Source organism: Thunnus thynnus, chromosome 6, assembly GCF_963924715.1.
Source record: "Thunnus thynnus chromosome 6, fThuThy2.1, whole genome shotgun sequence".
NCBI lineage: Eukaryota > Metazoa > Chordata > Actinopteri > Scombriformes > Scombridae > Thunnus > Thunnus thynnus.
The window spans coordinates 30,976,378-30,997,611 of NC_089522.1; the positions used below are offsets into that span (position 1 = coordinate 30,976,378).

The 21,234-nt window shown below is 40.2% G+C and overlaps 1 protein-coding gene across 2 annotated transcripts in view; it reads left to right on the plus strand.

The window, feature by feature from the left end:
• lama5 (laminin, alpha 5) overlaps positions 1-21,234 on the plus strand; it is a 120,876-nt gene that overhangs the window by 78,187 nt on the left and 21,455 nt on the right. Inside the window, exons 15-46 of one of the 2 annotated variants that reach the window (XM_067593339.1) lie at positions 239-373; positions 638-775; positions 1,621-1,673; positions 2,149-2,248; positions 2,355-2,407; positions 2,850-2,955; positions 3,115-3,214; positions 3,948-4,104; positions 5,810-5,939; positions 6,262-6,404; positions 6,596-6,699; positions 6,952-7,105; positions 7,198-7,361; positions 8,213-8,321; positions 8,518-8,615; positions 8,722-8,935; positions 9,580-9,706; positions 9,824-9,963; positions 10,832-10,947; positions 11,166-11,377; positions 11,516-11,717; positions 13,131-13,275; positions 13,386-13,526; positions 14,207-14,368; positions 17,107-17,214; positions 17,392-17,475; positions 18,794-19,024; positions 19,187-19,300; positions 19,438-19,568; positions 19,800-19,880; positions 20,465-20,679; positions 20,899-20,999. In XM_067593339.1, coding sequence (XP_067449440.1) covers positions 239-373; positions 638-775; positions 1,621-1,673; positions 2,149-2,248; positions 2,355-2,407; positions 2,850-2,955; positions 3,115-3,214; positions 3,948-4,104; positions 5,810-5,939; positions 6,262-6,404; positions 6,596-6,699; positions 6,952-7,105; positions 7,198-7,361; positions 8,213-8,321; positions 8,518-8,615; positions 8,722-8,935; positions 9,580-9,706; positions 9,824-9,963; positions 10,832-10,947; positions 11,166-11,377; positions 11,516-11,717; positions 13,131-13,275; positions 13,386-13,526; positions 14,207-14,368; positions 17,107-17,214; positions 17,392-17,475; positions 18,794-19,024; positions 19,187-19,300; positions 19,438-19,568; positions 19,800-19,880; positions 20,465-20,679; positions 20,899-20,999 — 4,268 coding nt within the window. Of the gene's footprint in view, positions 1-238; positions 374-637; positions 776-1,620; positions 1,674-2,148; positions 2,249-2,354; positions 2,408-2,849; positions 2,956-3,114; positions 3,215-3,947; positions 4,105-5,221; positions 5,361-5,809; positions 5,940-6,261; positions 6,405-6,595; positions 6,700-6,951; positions 7,106-7,197; positions 7,362-8,212; positions 8,322-8,517; positions 8,616-8,721; positions 8,936-9,579; positions 9,707-9,823; positions 9,964-10,831; positions 10,948-11,165; positions 11,378-11,515; positions 11,718-13,130; positions 13,276-13,385; positions 13,527-14,206; positions 14,369-17,106; positions 17,215-17,391; positions 17,476-18,793; positions 19,025-19,186; positions 19,301-19,437; positions 19,569-19,799; positions 19,881-20,464; positions 20,680-20,898; positions 21,000-21,234 lie in introns of both variants that reach the window. The other variant, XM_067593338.1, reaches the window with a different exon arrangement.

Consider the following 21,234-nt stretch of genomic DNA (forward strand, 5'->3'; position numbering starts at 1 on the left):
AAAACATTTATCACAAATCTAACACTTATTAGCCAATATGGAAATAAAATTGTCAAATTGAAACTTCTTTTTCCATTGCTGAGACATTCAAACACTCAAAACTAAAAAAAAACAATTTGACGACTCATCTGTACCTAAATATCAACTTGTATTTCTAACCATTGATTCACATTTTCTTTTATTTTTTAAATTGCTTGGTTTTTTTTTTCTAACATGTCTCCCCTCCTGTTTTTCCCAGTGTGCACCTGTGATCCTCGCACCGCACTGGACGCCAGCTGCACCGCATCAGGTCACTGCCACTGCCGGCCCAATTACAGCGGAGCGTCATGTGACCAGTGTGCACCCGGTTACTACGGTTACCCGAGCTGCACGCGTAAGTCGCCGACCGACCTTCAGTGTAATGCGTTAAACTCCCGTCTCTGTCTCATCATTGTGTGTTTACACAGACTTCCTTTGAAGCCAGTATTTAATGTTTACCAGCAGTCAGATAAATATGTGTCAGTGTTGTAATGTCTTTTTTGGTGAGATGTTTTTGTCATTTTGTCCACCTTGTGTATTCAGATTGATACATAAAAAGATACATTGATACTAAATCAATCTGTTGATCAACTAATGATGAATAACCCTTTTTTTCCAGCCTGCCAGTGCTCTCCAGAAGGCTCCCGCTACACCAGCTGCGACCAGGTGACGGGACAATGTGTGTGTCTGTCCAATGTGGTGGGACTGAGGTGTGACAGCTGTGCACACGGCTCTTACGGCTTCCCCAACTGCCAAGGTAATAACACACACACACACACACACACACACACACGTACACACACGTACGCAGAGTAAAGACAGGCGGATTCTGCCTAACGTAATGGAAGTGAGGTGTGACAGCTGCAGTTAATCACACACACACACAAAGAATGTTTAAAGTGAATATGATTATGATTACAAGCATGTTTAGAAAGTATAAATGTTTTTGAAGGCAGAAGTAATGTCTCTGGTTAATGCTGCTTTCACACAATGTTCAGAACAGGAAAACCTCCCGTTATTCCGACTTTGGAATGTTCATGCATTATTCCAAGATAGTTGCTCCCATTTCCAGCCTTAAGTAGCTTAAATTAGGAAGTTTTGTTTTGTGTTTGTTGGAGTTTTTTGAACAAGTGAAACCAGATACAAACAAACAGTATATGCATCTTTTTAGATGAGCTGGATTGATTGTATTATTGGATTTTAGTTTGTCAGTTTGTCAACACTTCTGTAGTTCTATAGTATTGTCTTATATGATTATACAGCTGATACATATTGTCACTTACATCCAAAATAAAATGGGAGCAGGTAACAGCAGCTTTATGTAATTAATGAATAAAGAAAGCTACAAACAACTAGCATATCTGACATTATGCTAATTGTTTCTTGCTATTTATCAGCTACACATCTAACATGACAATAGTTATTCATGATATACATAAGATATACAGTACATAGCGCAATACACCGCCAAATATGTTTATACAGCCAGTCAGTTAAACCAAAACTTAAGTCAGGAAACAGCAAATGTGTCCAAACTCATTAATACATCTACAACCAACTGAGTCATGAACAACTATCGTTTTTTCTCTTTATCATTTGCAGCTGGTACCTGCCATCCTGCCGGCTCTGTTCAGTATGTGGTGCCGCCGCCAGTGGTGAGTTTTTGTTTGTTTGAACTGTATGTGGTAAAAATTTCCGAAACAAATTTATGATACAAACTAATCGTAACTCAAAATGATGCCAACAGAAAGAGCTGAATCAAGTATTTTGTATCCAATTCGCAATTTAGCTGTAACAGAATACATTTTATATTGTTTGATTTTTACACATTCAGTATTTTTACCTTAAAACCTCATTGCATTTCTTTCACACAAACAGTCCACAGCTATTCATGGTATAAGAGTTGATGTGAATATAAAATTACAAAAAAAAATTGAAGCATTTCCTCTATTTTAAAGATATTATAATTCTTTAGTTCAGTCATATCATGTTGCTGTTAAAATGTCTTGAGTGTTTCATAGTGTTTTCTGTAAATGCTGCACATACAGAATTTAGGAATGTTTCCTGTAGCACAGTAATATCCATTATACTGACAGTAGGAACTGACCTGTTGGTTTATTTTCCTCTCAGGGTCAATGTGAGTGCCGTCGGCATGTTGAAGGCCCGGCCTGCGACACATGTAAACCTCTGTACTGGAACCTCTCCCCCGACACTCCTGATGGATGCTCCAGTAAGATACACAACAAACACACATCGAACATATGTCCGATTGTTTATAATGCGGTAAACGGAGCATATAAATTAACTATTGTTCATGTGTCTGCTTTCTTCTTCAGACTGTGAGTGTAACATCGCAGGGACTGTTAGCGGTGTCGCAGAGTGTGCACAGGTGAGCAAGTTAAACCTGCACTCCTTCCTCTGACTAATACTGCACTTCCTGTCTATATTTAGACTTTTAAAGATGTGTTTTTTCCTCAGTATTAATACTATCGTCCCATCCTGTGGAAGTGAATATGCTGTGATGCAGCTAACATATTGATATTTACGCTTAAAGACAGAAATTCAAATCTAGGATTGATGGATGTGTCCTCTTTCTGTGTGTGTAAAACAAATCAAGTATGAGGTTGCATTATGGGATGATACACATGCTGTTGCCATTAGAGTTTGGTGTTGAAACTTTGAAAAACTTTGAAATTTTGTCTCAATTTTCAATGCTTTGTGATTAATACCAGAATAAAAAGCCTTAAAGATCAGTCTCCATGTGACAGTGCAGGTTCAACAGGTTATCTTCCTGTTATAATACTTAATAATGTCTTTCTTGTTTGTGACAGGAAACTGGTCAGTGTCACTGTAAACCCAACGCTTGCAGTGGAACCTGCTCTACCTGTAAAGATGGCTACTACAACCTGCAGGAACAAAACTACTTCGGCTGCCAGGGTGAGTGTTAGTTTAGAAAGTGAATAAAAACTTTAGAGTAATTGTTTGGTTTCCCTTTACAACAAAAGCTTGGATGTTTCAATGCTGCCATGTTATATTTGTTAATCTTACTTTAAATGTGTGTGTGTGTGTATGTGTGTGTGTGTGTTGTGTGTCCAGGTTGCCAGTGTGACATCGGAGGTTCAGCAGGTCAGTCATGTGGAGAGAGGAACGGCCGTTGTCGCTGCAGACCCAACATCGAGGGACCGAAGTGTAATCTGTGAGTTTAACAGCAGCTAAACAGACCTGAAAGGAATTTATTTTATTATTATTAATTTTATTTGTATTTTTTGTTTAATTGCATTAAATAATAAGACGATTAAGGTCAAGTTAGCTAACATCATGATGATTAGTGGCCCAGTGGTAATCAAGACTACATTTCCCAGGGTCCCAGTTACCTTATATCACAAAAAAAAGATGCTGCTTCTTGACTATATTTACATTTTTGGGTTTTACCAGAGGATAAACATGTAGAAAAGTTGTTTTTGTTTATTTATTTGGGTTTTTTTTTGTTTTTTGTTTCCTTCCCCTTTCTGGTGATGGATGATAAATGATACAGAAATATATACAGTGTAATACTGTAGGAATTCAGTAAATCATCAAATTATATACAAATAAAAAGCGCAAAAAATTAACCTTAATAGTTTGCATCTGAAAAGGAGATATGTTACCTCATATTGTTAACTTTATTTAGATTAAAATGTAAAATGTATAGGGTTATGGTTAGGGTTAAGGTTAGGGTTATGGTTAGGGTTAGGGTCATAATATATATATTATGACCCTAACCCTTTACTGATAATGCTTCAGATATATCTGAAGCATTATCAGTAAATAAATAAAGACATTTTATCAAAGAGAAACATCTCACACCTGCTAGAGACCTCTTGACATTTAATCCAGACCAGGATGTTTCTGCATTAAATCTCCTACTTTCTAAATCACTTTGTCTGCAGACCTCGTCCGGATCATTACTTCCCAGACCTTCATCATCTGAAGTTTGAGATCGAGGAGGGAACCATGCTGGACGGCAGACCGGTGAGATTTGGCTACAACCGTCTGGAGTTCCCAGACTTCAGCTGGAGAGGTTACGCTCAGATGTCCCCCATCCAGGTAGGAACTTAACCTTTCACCTTTGACCTTTTCCATTAGTCCACACAGTATTGATCTCTCACCAACACTTATAGGTTAATAAAATGGATTAAAGATAAAGATACAGATTTTTTGTGTCTACTATTGTACTTTACTAATGTGACTATTTATGTAGAATTGATAAATAATTATAGACTCCATCTAAATCTCCAGATGTTTATATTTCTTGTCATCTCACAGAATTGTCTCACAGCAAAAAAAACATTAATATAATTTTTCATTTACAATAACAGTATATGTGAATTTATTCTGAATTATTTACTCTGCATTGCATACAGAGATATTATTATGACTGTGGCCCGTCATTTATGCTCCTCCTGCATGAAATAGACAGATTGCTTCATGGTTGAATGTTGCATGCATCATTTAAAGGGATATTTCTCTTTAGTAAAACTACATTTCAGCACAAATACATCTGTAGGATTTATATTACTACTCTTCTGTGGATGTAGTAGTTGGAAGACAGATTCTACTTGTCTAGAAATTGTTCTGAAATTAATTTTGTTTTGTCTGTTAATGATATTAAAACTTTAAAATAGATCTTTTTGGGGGGGAAATAGTGTTGAATGTTGACCTCTATGGATGTGTGTGTGCTGAAAAGTGGAAATCCAAAGATAAATATTTTGGGGTTATTAGGCTGAAAGTGAATCTTTTAAGTGGAAATGTGGGTTTTCTGGTTTGCTTTTGGTGGTGGTGGTGATGGTGTTTTGCTTTTGGCTTAGTTTCTCTTTCTGTGTCGGTGTTGTCCTCCCGCTCTCCTTCATGTATTCTCTCTCTTCTTCACATCTCTCTCCCCCCTGACTCTCTCCTCTTCTTTTCACACCCCTTCATCCTTCTTTTTCTCTCCTTAACCCTCTATACCTCCTCTCATAATATATCTTATAATACTTACCTCTTTTTTCCTTCACCTCCCTTCTCCTCTCCTCCATCCTCCTGCTTCCTAATACATACATCCTACATCCTGTCTTTCTCTCATCCCTCTTCCTCTTCATCATCCCCTCTCCTCTTTCCTGTTACTCTGTCTTTTATCCCTTTTTCCCCTCCTGCTTTCCGTCTCGCCCGCCGGTCCTTTTGGCAGTCCAAGGTGTTTGTGTCGGTGTCTGTCAGCTCTCCAGACCTCTTCCATGTGGTGCTTCGCTATGCCAACTGGGGGGGTTCGGATGTTCTGGGCAGGGTGGCGGTCATAGAGGACGGCTGGAACTACTACTGTCGTAACTGTAAGTGCTGGACGGGGGACATAAAAATCTTTCTGGCCTTCTATCGCTTATTCCAGGATTGGAATAGGAATGGATGGACTGTCCTACTTCTTCTGAGTGGAAATCTTCTTTCTTCTCCTCTTTGTATTCCTGTACGTTATCCCCTCGCTGCTGTATCTTATCTGTCAGATGAGACAGATGATGCAGAGATGTGTGTGTGTGGTGGTTGGTGGCTTTAAACGGCTCTCGGTGGCGTCTCTGCTCTCATTCAGAACCTTCAGGGCCACAGATCAGTTCAGGGATTTGAGACTAAGGATTTTTGTTCTATTCTCTACACTCTCCTCCCCACTTCTCTCCTTTTTCTTCCTTACTTCATTTGTGTTCGTCTACCTTTCCCACTTCTTTCCTTTCATCCTCCTCTGTCTCGATCTCCTCTTCCATCTCCTCTTCTGGTCTCGACCCTCTTGTAGACCGCAGTGAAGCTTCAGGTTTATCTGAACGAGGTAGACGTCTATCTGACTCGTTTCATCCTCAGATATGTAAACTCTGAGGGCGCCACCTCCAACGGTAAAATAACAGCCTATCAGGTCAACCGCAGAGGTAGGTCTCCACCAATCACAGGTTTACCAGTGTGAGAGTTTTTGACTGTGGGAGGAGATGAACGTGTGAGTGTTTGTGTGTCTTTTGTCTGAAGTTTTGTCTAATCTATGCTTTTTTTATATTTTTATTAAACATTAGTATTTCTCTTCAAATATTTAGATATATTTTCATGCTGTTAATTCATGCTCCTTTGCACAATTTTCATATTTTCTCTCCTCACATGCATCTATAGTATTAACTCTCTTCTCCATGGCGATAGCATTTTCAGTTTTAATATCTAACATCATACATTTCTGGTGTGTGTGTGTGTTTGTTTTTTAAGGTTCAGAACAGTCCAAACAAATCGTCTTTGCTCCCAGTACGGAGCCGACCTTCGTCAACGTTCCCCAGAACACCTTCGCGGAGCCCTTCGTCCTGAACCCGGGAACCTGGACTGTGGTTATAGAGGCTGAAGGAATCCTGCTGGTGAGACACACACACACACACACACACACACACACTACACATCTGTTTATACTGTACAATGCATACAAACTGTGTGCAGGTAACAGGTGACATAAAGCCAGAAAAAATACATGTTTTGTCGATATAATGACCAAAATGGATGTAATTTGTACTCTAAAACTTCCATAAACATACATTCTGTTGTTCTTCAGGATTACCTGGTCCTGCTGCCCAGCGCCTACTATGAAGCTCCCATCCTGCAGATCAAAGTCACAGAGCCCTGCACCTACAGCTCTGTGCCTGACGCCAGCCAGAAGTAAATATACATACAAATATATTTCAATTAAATCAACTTGTCATTTGGAATAAAATCACCATCTATTAGCAGATTAAAAATGTCTCTACCGTGCCCTCAATGTAAGGCTTTTTCTCTTTGTGACAAACAGTCCTATAACGTTGTCGGACTCATGATGGACACATGCTTATAAAAAAAACAAACAAAAAAGGTTAATGGTTTGACTGGTCTGTCTGTCCTCTCTAAGCTGTCTCTTTCTCTGTGTGTGTCTAGCTGTCTGATGTACAGGTATCTGTCTCTGGACTCCTTCCCCTCCATCTCTGCCAATGACGCCAGCTGCCGCAACGACAACCACCTGCCGCGCCCCTGCCAGACCGAGAGGGTCACCCCACGCCATCCTGACATGGCCGTCTGCAGCGGCTACGATGTAAGAGCGTTAGAAAATGCACTATATTGGTTTTTGAGAGAATGAGAGAGAGAGCAGAGGTTTAATAAATATACTTTCCATTTTTTCTGCAGATCAGCGTCGAGCTGCGAGCACGTCTGTCAGCACCAGGTGATTACGCTCTGGTCGTGGAATATTCCAGCGAGGAAGAATTGCCACAAACTCTGTCTGTCACCGTCAACATGCCAGGAGCGCGGAGTCATCAACACCGCGTCATCCTGACGCACTGCAAATACAGGTAGGAGGAAGATGTATCCTGAGATTCAGAGTCTTTCCATAAAATTACACTTATTTACAGATCTCATGAATAAATGCAGAAATCCTGAGACAAAAGAAGAGAAAGATGTTTATCATACTGTCTATTGTTGTTGAATTTACTGTCCTATTTTTATTAATTATTTTTTAAATGAATAAATCCAAGCCATTAGAGCCATCAGCTCTGTTTTGGGGGGAAAAAACACTTATTTCCACCAATTTTACTGCTTCTAGTTATGATGGTGGACCTGCAGGTTTTTTATTAGTCACAAATTGTATTATATGAAATCAGATGAGGAAGAAAACTTTGTCATTTAATGATAGAAAGAAAGAATAACTCACCAAGGGACAAACTAACTGCTGAGAAAAAACATTCGTCGTTTCATTAAATGTAACCTAGTTGAAGATACTGAAATAGTAAAGTAAAAAACATAAAAATTAAAAACGTTTTATAACATCTGTGTTACCTCACATCACAATGTAAAACAGACGTAAAAAAAACCTTCTCCACACGCTTTCAGGCATCATTTTACATCTCTGTTGTTTTTAAATGAGACCAGAGTTAGACATGATGTAATATAATTGCTGAAAATGAAGACACACTATAGAAATGTGATGATGATGAGTTGACAGGAGGATGTAACTCATCTGCCGTCCCTCTTCAGTGTGTATTATCCTGTAATGTGTGGACTCAGCTGCTTCACAGTTCACTGTTACTGTCTTTGCTTTATTAAGGATGTCAACAACTCTCAATCACTCTGTGTGTGTGTGTGTGTGTGTGTGTGTGTGTGTGTGTGTGTGTGTGTGTGTGTGTGTGTGTGTGTGGGTGTGTAGCTTCCTGTGTCGAGTCGTGGCCATCGACGGACAGAACAGAGTGGCGTTGTTCTCTCTCCCCGCTGACACTGAGATCCAGCTCACCTCCGACCGCGCCAGCTTCTTCCTGGTAAAAAAAAAAAATTCCAACCGAGTCACATGATCGACTCAAGCGAGTGTAGCGGTCACATGATGAGCTCGCTTTAGATCCTTTGTGAACATTTTTCAAGTGTTATTGTTTGCGAAGTGATCTTATTTTTTTGCATTTGTCTCCCTTAAAACATAATAAACTTTACATGTGTGTTTCTTCTTCTTGTTGTCTTCAGCACAAAGTCTACCTGGTGCCTAAAGAGCAGTTCACCATGGAGTATGTTGAACCTAAAGTCCACTGCATCAGCACTCACGGACAGTTCTCACCTGACAGGTGGAGTAACAGCAGATATCTGTGCACACTTTAAACGTTCTACATAAACATTCAAACAGTATGCTTGATAAAAAACCTTCTCGACCCTCCTTCCTTCCCTCTCTAGTTCCTCCTGTGTCCCCTCGCGCTTCCAAATCCCGTCAGAATCTCTGGTCCTGAAGGAAGGCCAGAGCTCCTCCATGCGGGAGTCCGTCCTGGCCTCTCCTGCCGCAGCTCCTCCTCTGCTCCTCCACCAGAGCGATGAACCGGTGTGGACGGGAGGACACCGACCTCCTCACGGAGTGGACAACAGCGACCACGTCAGGCTGGACTCAGTGCAGGTAGAGACGCTGATGGAGGATGAGTTAGTTAGTTTACTTCATGATATTTTTGATTATTTGTATTTTATGGAAGGCAAAACTGATGATCATTAATCATTAAATTATGATCCATTACCATAGATTAATTCATCCAAAAGAATATAAAGTATATGAAGTTGTTAGAATGAGGTGCAGCTGCAGTAAGTCCGATCCCAAAAGAACTACAGTGCTTTTGACTGAATATGAAATCTGAACCAACGACAGGAAACGACCCCGACATGCAAGGGTTTATGGATATAAGGAGACAGATGTTAATGTCTGATAGCCAGCAGGTTTTAATGCTCGGAAAGCTGAGAATTATAAAAAATGGACTATTGACAACTACAATCTGCACTGATACTTAATATTCAACCATTTCCACATCTGGTCTTATCTGGTAGTACGAGCAGCACCAGAGGAATAAGATCATTCCTTCATACTGAGCTTCAGTTACAGGAATAAGAAACACACGACTGAAACTGCTCTAAAAGTGCAACGGTTACATTTTTAAATATTGTTTGGATTTATTGAAGGTTCCTGACTGAAAATAAAGAAGGTCAACAACAAAAATCTGGATTATGGATATTTTTTTAGCGACTAAAAATCACCATCTCCCTCTTATTCAGAACGCAGCTGTGTACTCAACCCGTGTCCACAGCCTGGGGCGTTACGTCTTCATCCTCCACTATCACCAGCCTCTCCACCCCTCCTATCCTGTGCAGGTTTACATCAACGGGGGACGGATCTGGCAGGGTAAGAGCACTTGAGGGTTACAGACAAACCTGTCTCTTTTGTCTGTAGATTGAATATTTAAATAAAGATCATTCATAAACAGACTCACCTAGTGTTTCTTGTCACTTTCTGCATCAGGCCACGCCAACGCCTCCTTCTGTCCGCACGCGTACGGCTGCCGTAACGTCCTGGTCTCTGAGAATCAGATCATTCTGGATGTGACTGACTACCAGGTCTTCCTCACAGTGCAGATACCTGCAGGCAAAACACTGTGGCTGGTGAGTTTAACCGCCCAAATTTAGTTCTCTCCTCTCTTTGTTTGTGTTTCTGTTTTCTACTCTATTGTGCTCTTCTTCTCGCTGTTTCATCGCCATACTTGTGATACTTAAGATATTTTTAGGTTTTCATCTGTCTGAATTGAAAAATAAAGTGTTTTTTTACAATCAGTTTCACTATAAAAGCCCAACATGTTGTGTAGTTTTTCCATTTCTCTGGTGTTATTGCTGCATTCAGGTCCTGAAGGGATAAACCATGCATTAGCATTAGCATTAGCATTAGCACTGACTCTGAAGTGTACAGTGTTTCATGTCATTTGAAGCCGCCAGGACACAATGACTAATGTTTTCATTTTACTTTGTTTACTACTGATCAGATTTTATACATTTAATTGGCATGTGAAGTCCTTTAATTGTGTCCGACACATTTTTTAAGATTTTTCTGTCCTACGAGTGTTTTAGAAAAACACAAAAAAGGAATGAGATAATACCGAAGTGAGAAAAACAGATAAATACACAAAATGTAAAAGAAATTATCATCACATTCTCATTTCTAGACTTATATATGATGTAGTGTCTTTTTTTATTAAGAAAGCAAACATCATAACGTTTAAAATACTGTATATGAGAAATCCACCAAATACTTACATACATACGGGGTTTTGATCACTTTATTCTTTTATAAATATTTACGTTAAATGAATACAACCTTGTTAGGAAATTACAGCAGATATCTCCATGCTGATGCTGTTTTTTTTCTAGTTGGAAGTTTGTATCTTGTTGTCTTTTACGGGCGTCCCTTCCTCTCTTCTTCCTCTTCTTCTTCTTCTTCTTCTCTTCTGGTTGTATCTGACGTTCTGTGTCTTTGCAGGATTACGTGCTGGTTGTTCCTGAGAACAGCTACAGCTCCAGCTACCTGAATGAAGAACCTCTGGATAAATCTTACGACTTCATCAGCAACTGCGGACAAAACAGCTTCTACATCAAGTCAGTATCACAGCAGGAGAGGAAGCTTTTGCTAACAAGTTCAACCTATCAACTAGTTTCTGCTGCCAAAGTGGCCAAAAAATTGAATGTTTAAAGAGTGATTTATTACTGAAAATAGTAATACATCACTCATAATCAAGCATGGTAATAGACCGGCACTAAAATCTTGTTCCTCCACATCTATCTGATCTTTTCTCTCTCCTCTCACATCCCTCCAGTCCTTCCACCGCCTCTCCGTTCTGCCTCAGCTCGGCTGTTTCTCTGTCGGCCTTCTTCAACAACGGGGCGATGCCCTGCGCCTGCCACGAGGTCGGAGCCGAGAGCGACACCTGTGAGCAGTTCGGCGGTCAGTGCCGCTGCAGGCCGCACGTCATCGGCCGAGACTGCTCAATGTGCGCCACGGGCTACTGGGGATTCCCCAACTGCAGACGTGAGTGTCTGATCGGACGCTTAAATGACAAATAAATACGTCTAGTCACACGTCTTTTTCTTCCTCCTTCCTTACAACAAAGGACTGTATTTCACCTTTGATGGATATTGTATTAATCCCTCCTCGTCTCTCCTTCAGCCTGCGACTGTGGTACCAGGTTGTGTGAACCGGTGACCGGTGACTGTATCTGCCCTCCGAGGACTCTCCGCCCTGACTGCACCCAGTGTGAGCCCCAGACGTTCGGCTGTCACCCGGTGGTTGGGTGCGAGGTCTGCAACTGCTCTCGGCCCGGTATCACCAACCCCGACGTCAGCTGTGACACACTCAGCGGACAGTGCAGGTACGACAAGAGGAAACAAAGGAATTATTGATTGGCTCAAGCAGAAGCAGACCCACGTTCAAACATTAAAACAATCAAAACAATAAATGTAGTTTCCTCTTGCTTCCTCTTAGTTTAATCATTTATTACTTTACAACTATTGTAAAGTAGATAACACAATTATTGGTTCAGCAAGCTCGACTCTCAAATGTCGAGCCACAGTTTGGAAATACTTTAAAATGGGAGCTCTTTTCTTTTTTTTTTGGCTGTTTTGTCTCCTGACATGATTTTGGCTCAGACTCTTCCACTAGGATTGATTGCCTGTGTGTTCGGCCAGCTGTACTTGCCAACTCTTGTCTGTAGAAGCTGCAGGTTTTAAAACTTTTAAAGCTCTCAGTCAGTCAGCAACACAGCAGCTTTCTCTCCTCCTCTGTCGTTCTGTCTTTTATCTTTATAACGTGAAAGTGGGCTCCGTTTGAGGTAGTTTTGCCATCTTGTGTCACTATGACCACACCGAACTATCTCTCACTGTGCTCTGACCGGAACAGACATCAGTTCTCTGCTACTGGCCGTCATTGACCTTTCTTCTTCTGATCATCAAACTGTAGTTTGACAGGGTCTTTTAAAGGACAGCTTCACAAATGAACGCTGACACATGTTTTTCTTGCTGTAATCTGTAATATGAAGCTTCAGCCATTCAAATTAATGAAATCAAGTTGATATCTTTTAAAATTACAGTCATTTTAGTATCAAATTCCCTCTTTGCGCTGCAGCTGAGCAGGAAAACACCCGTGTCTGTGGAGACACAAAGAGGGAATCTGATGCTAAAAAGACTTTAACTGTCTTTTGATTACACTCTGCTTGGCCTCAGGAAGATGCTCTTTCTCCATTTGCAGATTTTATATTTCTATATTTCTCTCTATACATCTGTCTTCTCCTCCATCTGCCGACTTTTTTCCGTTTTTCCTGTCCTCCGCCTCTCTTTTGACCTCCTCTCTTCACGTCTGTCTGTCCATGTTTTGCCACGCTGTATGCATTAAGGCATTCAAAATATCTTGAATCACTATCATCACCCATTTCTCTCTCTCTCTTTCTCTCACACGCACACTCAAAGTGAAACACAAACACACACACATGGAGGAATGCATCAGCTCTGTCTGGACAAGATAAGGATGTAAAGCTGAAAGTATTTTCTCTGCCTAAAGGCTCTCAGCACACAGTTGCATATATGCTGCAAGTAGCCGGCAGTGCCTCCTTTAAACACGTCAAAATATTTCATTTATAGTTGATGATGGGAAGCAATAAAACTTTCATCTTCTGCAAGATTTAGATACTTTTGAGCACATAAAAAGAAGACGTGTACAGTATATTTGATCAATTGACCTTTAAAAGTGACTCTTAAAGTTGGATTAACAGTTGTTTATTGATTTCCAGATGTAGGAACAACATCGTCGGCCGTCAGTGCGACCGCTGCGCCCCCGGTTTCTATGGTTATCCCAACTGCAGGCCATGCGACTGCAACGAGGCAGGAACCGAAGAGGAAGTGTGCAACTCCTTCACGGGACAATGTCTCTGCAAGGTGGGACACACACACACACACACACACACACACACACACACACGCTTCTGTCCTCCTGAACCCACTTTTGTGTTTTCTGACCCGCTGTGTGTGTGTTCTTTCACCCGTAGGAGAACGTCCAGGGTTCTCGCTGCGACCAGTGCAGAGTCGGTACGTTCCACTTGGACCCGACCAACCCGAAGGGCTGCACCAGCTGCTTCTGCTTCGGAGCCACGGACCGCTGTCGCAGCTCTGACAAAAGACGCACCGAGGTATCCGTGTTTGTTGGTTTTAAACTCTTCTATCATCCGCAGAGGTTTATACAGTCTGTGTTTCTCCAAAAAACAACATCGTACTAAACTGGTATTGATCCAAATCTGGGAATTCTGTTGTTAGGTGTTGAACTTGTTATAGTCGTCCTGCTGCAGCATAGAGAGAAAGAGGCTTGATTCAAAGTCTGTACTGTCAAGAAATAGTTATTATGTTTTACAAGATCGAAGATTGTGTTAAACTTGTACTTCACATGTAGTTCCTCTCAGTCGGAGACTCCCTAAAGATGCTAAAATATTGTTCCTACTAGGAATGTTTGAGGAATTTACATTGATATAAAATGGAAAAAAAAGCAGAAAATCCTCAAAATGAAGAAGCTTAAACAAGCAAATATTTGGCATTTTTGCTCTAAATTATTAATCGATTGTTAGCGTTGCTGATTACTACGTTGGTGATTATTTTCTGTTGATTGACTAATCATTAATTGACTGTTTAATTGTTTCAGCTCTATTCGTTACCAGTTAATATTATGAGTGGTGGTTAATACTCTTGTGGTGATGTTGAACGTTTTGCCACATCTCTTAAATTCTTGCTAGTTATCACTGCAACATTTTCATCCAGAATGACTAAAGTTAATATATTCTAATAGTCGTGTTATGATGATACCTTTTCTCTCCTGTAGATCATGAACATGGAGGGCTGGGTGTTGCTCGGAGCTGACAAACAGGAAGTACCGGTGATAGTGTATCCCGGTCAGGACCTCGTAGAGGCCGACCTCAGCGATGTACCCGATGTCTACCAAGACCTCCACTGGCACGCACCGAAGACTTACCTGGGAGACAAGGTAAGTCATGTCTGCTGGCGGCCATGACGGTTACATTTTGACCCAAAGGTACAATGAAAATCTGAGGAATACTGAAGCAGTCATGAGCAAAATATGCAAATACCTGTATTTTTTTGGTGATGTTGCACCAAAAACAGAACAATAAAACATAAGAACAAAGATGAGGAGACGCAACGTGACGTATCAAAGCTTTTCTGATGTAACAATAACCAACACTTCACTCTGATCGTGATGAAAATTACTCTCAATCATCTAAACCAAACTTTTCACACCATCAAAACATGAAAATGTCATATTTGTGCTCTTGTGCTCAACACATAATGGTTAAAAATATGTGAGAACAAGCTGCAAGAGCTGAAGTGAAGTTATCTTTCCTGTCTTTAATTTAAGCAAGATCTTTATGAGAGGATTGTTGCTCTTCAGAGACCGCGTTCAGCACATAGATGAGATATTTCCATCAAATATCAACAACCTCAGTGGTAGTAAAAACGGGTTGCATGACCAGGAAAACTAGATTTGTCTTTTGCTAAAAGTTTCTAAGCTCTAAGTGGCTCTTTGCCTTTATCGAAATACTCTTAACATGGTGGTTAGTTTGTTTATCTGATGGATCTGTATTTACTCAGCAAAGACTCACTGAGGATGTTGCTTATGAATGTCAAAGCTGCTGGTGATGAGGGTGAAGACGAGGGGGGGTGTTTCTGCAGAGACAGGTGAAGATGAAAAATAAAAAGACAGACAACACGGTTCAGTTTGACAAAGCTTGGATTGATGGTGCATCTTTAATTTTCTGCTCACAGTTATAATATTTTTGGTCTTGAGGCACTAAATGTGTCAAATGCACTGGACTCTATTAGAATAAGGAAAGAAAGAAAATGTATGTATCTGTAAAAAAAAAGTTTGAAAACAGAAGTTAGAGGGGTTAAAGGTGAAAAACAAGAAGTCAGATAAAACCCGGCACAGCGATTCAACACCAAACTGCAGATAAGATACAACGGGGGGCTGCAGTTAGTGCTGGTTTGTACCTCTCATGTTTTTATTACAGTTGAGTCACAAAGATAAGTTTCTGCTTGTCTGAGAGATGAATGAATCCCTTTTTTCAGAGATAATTTCACAGCTTTGAAGGCATTTCAAGAATCTTCAATCATATTTCTGTCCATTCGTATCAAAAATATTGTTTCCGCTGTTTTCCATCGGGGTGGGAACGGTTAGAAATGTTGCAATTCTGCTACTGATGCAATATCTGACTGTCAGTAGCTACAATCAAAACAATACATTTTTATTCCTTATCTTCAGGATTATTTCTACAAAACCCTTCTTTTGGTTAAAGGAACAGTTCGATTTTAGGAAACAGGCTTATTCGCTGCCTTTAGAGTTAGATGAGAAGATTGACTCTCATTTGTCCATTAAATATGAAGATACAACCAGGAAACGGTTGACTTAGTTTAGCATAAACTAGTCTGGTCCAGCACATATATGTAAAATTAAAATGGCTGCATATTTATAGTGCTTTACAATGTTTTTACTGTTGTTCACTCATCCATTCACACTCACATACTGATGGCAGCAACCTACCACTCAGGGTGCTGGTGCAACCAATTTGGGTTCAGTATTTTACCAAAGGACACTTCGAGGGATCGAACCGCCAACCTTCTGATTGGTGGACGACCCGCTCCACCTCCTGAGCCGCCACGGCCGCCGCCCCATATATGTAACCCCCCCCCGTAAAACCAGAATTGGACAGATTAAACAAACAACATATAACATGTTAGTTAGTGAGCTGTAGAGTTGCTGGTAGGTGGATTTTATAACCTTTAAACAGAGCCAGGCGAGCTGTTTCCTTCTGTTTCCATTTTTTTATGTTAAACTAAACTTCTGGCCCCCGGAGACAGTTTGACAGAGGAATCAGAGAGTGGTTTCAGTCTGCACAACTAACTCTCATCAAGAACGCAAATAAATGTCAAACGAGTCCTTTAACAAAACAAGCCAAACCTCTTAAATGTTACATGTTTTCTAATCTCGAGTAAAAAATGGTATAAATACAACTACATTGATTCTTTATGTTACATTCAACACAGTTCTAGTTCTCCAAATTTAGACTATTTTCTTGTTATTGGAAGTTTTCTTGCTTGTTTTATGCAACACAAGACAAATATAGAAGTGTTATTATGTAAGAAAATAAATAAAATAATTGAAAATAAACAAATATCTCTAATAAATGTGCCTTCAAGCTGTGATTCAAACATAATGATCAAACATGAGAGATACAAACGAGGACTTGGTCACTACTACACATCACACACACACACACACACACACACACACACACACACCTACATCACACACAGCGTATCCCGCTGATCATCGCTGATCCAGAGGCTCAGACGAGGTGTTTGGATACAGATCGGTGTCTCGTCTAGACGCATCAGTCTGATTTAAATCACAGAGTTATTTACGCTCTATAAACCGGCTTCAGATGTCAGCCAGCTTTGCCCAAAACCTGCATGGTTACCATAGAAACAAAGGCATTTTATCTCTCACAGATAAAACAGAGAGGGCCTTGTATCATGTTCCTTCCAGACCGTACAGTCTGAATGTAATCCATTGTTGTCTTAAAGCTCTGTCTTGCTATGTTATGCTGTATTCAATTTATACTGTCTGTCTCATTGCTGTTAATTCTGATATCTTGTATGTGTGCATCTTCATCTTCATATGTACTAAAACTGCCCTGTTTCCCCCAGGTTTCATCCTATGGAGGTTATCTGAGGTATCGTCTCCAAACTCAGGTCATGAGAGGTGATGTATTGTCTCTGCCTGCAGAAGCCTCCAGGCCTGACATCATTCTCAAGGTACAAAACACACACACACACACACATGCATAGAAAGAAACGCACGTTTACCACTTCAGTGTAGTTTTACACCAAAACAACTGTAGAAAAAAACACACCGATCTTTGTCATTATTAACATATAACCGAACAAAAAACGTTTCATGTGATATAAAAGATATGATATTTCCTCCTGCAGGGGAACCAGATGACCCTGGTGTTCATGGAGAGAGAATACTCCACACCTGAAGAGCCTCACCTGGGAATAGCTCACATGGTTGAGGTAAATTCACCTTTACGGGCTGTGTGTCGTTGAAGCTACGGGAGTCGGGAGGTTTATGGGAGAAATTTGTATCAAGCAGACGGGTATCAACATGTCGGATTTGACCTTTTCTCAAATATCATTATCATTTTTGTTTGGTGTTAAGCACCGGAGGGAAATCCTCTCAACTTACAGTAACTATTATTGGTTATGTAAGTTTTTGCAGTTTGGTGACCTCAGGTTATATATGTTTGTTCTTTAAACTTCAGTCTCCCACTGCCATCTAGAGCTGCTAATATTGCATAATGCAGCTTTATATATATTAATATACAAGACCCCTAAGATGAGATGCTTCATACCGGCTTGACAAACTGCTTGTTTGGTGATTAAATTTTTTGTTACTGAAGGGCAAAGCAAACAGAGATTCTGAGTTATTATGTTGATCATATGTACATTACTGAACATAAAGTATTCTTATTGTTAGGATGGTTAAGTAAGAAAGATCAGGTTGAATCCATATTAATGTCAAAATCTGTTATGTGTCTAAAAATGGACTTATTGGCTACTAGTAGATTTTGATGAGGAAAATGAAGCACTGAAACAGAGACGGAGCTGCCTTTTTTTCATCTAACTATTTGATCTTTTGTTGTTTTTATTTTTGTTATTGTTTTTTTACAATAAATCTCACAAGCAGAGAATTAAAGAAAATAAAAATCTGGGATGAGAAAAGTTAAGACGACTGTTTCTTCTTCAAAAGGGTCAAATAGAAAAACTTCCTCCTCCTTTTCTGATCCCTTCTGACCAGCCCCTTAATAATAATAATAATCTTCAAAAGCTTTATATAAACATGAAAATCAAAATTAACCACCACTGCACACTGTGATGACTTTACTGTGACTTTATTAAGAGTGAACAACGTGTTTTCACCTGTAGCTTCTTCAGGTTCGCTCAGTACAACTGCTGAGTACTCACAGGTGTGATAAATACGTATATAATACTTGAAGACTGTGACAATTAGTCATGTGACTCAGATGTATTTTTCACCTTATATATTCCTGCGACCGACCACAATAAATTACCCACAATAACAAATAAACAAAACACACAAAAGTAGAAGTTTCAGTCACGACCAATAAAATTAATATAATATATATAATAATAATAACAAGATGGGTGTATCTTATTTTGAAATACCTGTCAAATTAAGGTATTTGATCATTTTGATGCAAAACTCCTGTAAATCAGAGACCACAGATATTAAAGGGGCGATAAATATCTTCAATATATCTTCCTCGTCTCTCCTTCTTCCTCCTCCTCCTCCTCCTCCTCCTCCTCACAGGGAAGTTTCCGTCATGCTCAGACCGGTAACTCCGTGTCACGTGAGGAGCTGATGATGGTTCTGGTCGGTCTGGAGTCTCTGCAGATCCGAGCCCTTCACTCTCAGGTGGCTCACTCCGTGTCGCTCCGCGGCGCCGTGCTGGAGAGCGCCGAAAACTTGCCCACCGGTCGCCATGCCAACAATGTGGAGATCTGCATGTGTCCCGCCAATTACCTGGGAGACTCGTGTCAGGTGAGGGACTAAATCAGTTGTTAGAGTGATCAGTTGACTTGTTATGTTATTGATCGTATTTAAATGATTAGTTTTACTGTATGTTTCCTCTGCAAAATTTTGTTTGTTTGTATATTGGTTACTTAAAAAAATATCTCCTCTCCTCTCCTCTCCTCTCTATAGAAATGTGCTCCAGGTTTCTACAGAGACACTATCGGCCTGTTTTTGGGGAAATGTGTTCCCTGTAACTGTAACGGACACTCTGACCAGTGTCTGGATGGATCTGGAATCTGTCTGGTGAAAATCTTTTAACTCTTCTGTCTTGTTGACAATAATTGACACAAACATAAACGTTGTGTCCTTCACCTAACATGTTGTTTATAGATTGCTCACTCGTCTTTTTGTCTTTTTGTTTGTTTGTCTCTGTCCATCAGAACTGCCAGCACAACACAGCTGGCGACCACTGTGAGAAATGCCAGGGCGGTTTCCTTGGCAACAACAGTCTGGACGGACAGGCGGTTTCATGCTCCAGTTGTCCCTGCCCACTGAGAGTCCAGTCCAACAAGTCAGTACATTTCACCCTCTCTTCTAGTCTTCCTCTTTATTACTTCTCTCATCTTCTCCAGATCCCTCTTTCTCCTGACACCTGACAATCATCTCTCTTCTCTCTTCATCCTCCTGTCGTCTCACAATTTGTGTCATCAGCGTTACAGTAACAATCACTCTTCTGACAGTCCTTTTTACTGGACTATATATGTGTCAATAACTCCTCATTTCTCTCTCTCTCTCTGTGTAGTTTTGCAGAAGGTTGTGTGCAGAAACAGGACAGGATGCAGTGTCTGTGTATGCCGGGTTATGCTGGACCAAACTGTGAAAGGTAAACAGCCTCCTCAACACAGTTTAGGTTTGTTCTCAACAATATAAATTAATAAAACTCCCTTTTAAAGGTCAGTAGTTCCTTATACAGTATGTGTTGAAGTACGTTTTTGCTGCCTCTTAAAGATGGTTTGTAAAAGTTACAGAGTTGAAAAAGTTTTGTTTTTGTGCTCGTTGCCTGTCATCTGTTATTTGTTTGTTTGTATGTTTGTTTATTTTTTAAATAATTTATACCTATTTGTTCTAGTATATAGAGTTCAAGAAAGATTATTTTTTAAGCGCACTACAATAGTTACCTTCGTCTGCTTTTATTCCTTCATATAAACGACCTACATATAACACACTTTGCACATATTCACCAAGAAAACTAACACAGCAAAAGCAAAGGTTAAAACCATGAACATAACATACAACAAACACAAAAATAAACAAACTTGAAACAGGACACAAAACATAAAGTTGAAGCACTAAAAACACTAAAATATACTGTATAAGTAAGATGTAAACAAACCTTAAACAGGATAAAAGTAAACCTACATAAACACCGTGTGCCGCAGATGAATTAACTACTGCCCTCTTACACAGGTGTGCCCCCGGTTACTATGGCAACCCCATGGTGCTCGGCAGCAGGTGCCAGCCGTGCCATTGCCACGGCAACACCGACCCAAACATGCTGTTCACAGACTGTCACCCGCTGACCGGCGAGTGTCTGAGCTGCATGCACAACACGGCCGGGCCTCACTGTGACATCTGCGCTCCCGGTTACTACGGAGACGCCATCAACGCCAAAAACTGCACCAGTGAGTCCGGTTCAGTCTCCCCCGCAGAGCAGAAACAAGTCACTCAGCTGCAAACGTGTTCATTTGATCACATTATGATTATTTGAGCTTTTATTTAACAAGAATAATAGTCAGTGATGAAATAAGGACTCTGATTAATGCGAGCTTACAGATAAAGTTTGAAAAAGATTTATTATCATTTTAAAGAGCTGTGTGTGTGTTTTTCTTTTTGTCTCACAGGATGCAGTTGTTCTCCATGTGGTACCGAGTCATGTGACCCTCAGACTGGACAGTGTCGCTGTAAACCAGGAGTCACCGGACCGCGCTGCGACCGTTGTGAGGTAATTTATCCTCAATGCGGATTATAAATTCCAAAACTGAAAATATAATTAATTCTTATTTATTAAGAAACAACACAGAAAACAGTAAGAAGCTTCTTGTTTTTTGCAAAGTTGCATCAGAACACAAATATCTCAAATAGGGTGATACAGATGATAAACGTATCTGTTTGTGTAAAGGTGTCTTTCCAGTGTTGTCTGCAGTTATGTTGGTTTAAAGAAACAGACAAACCGAACC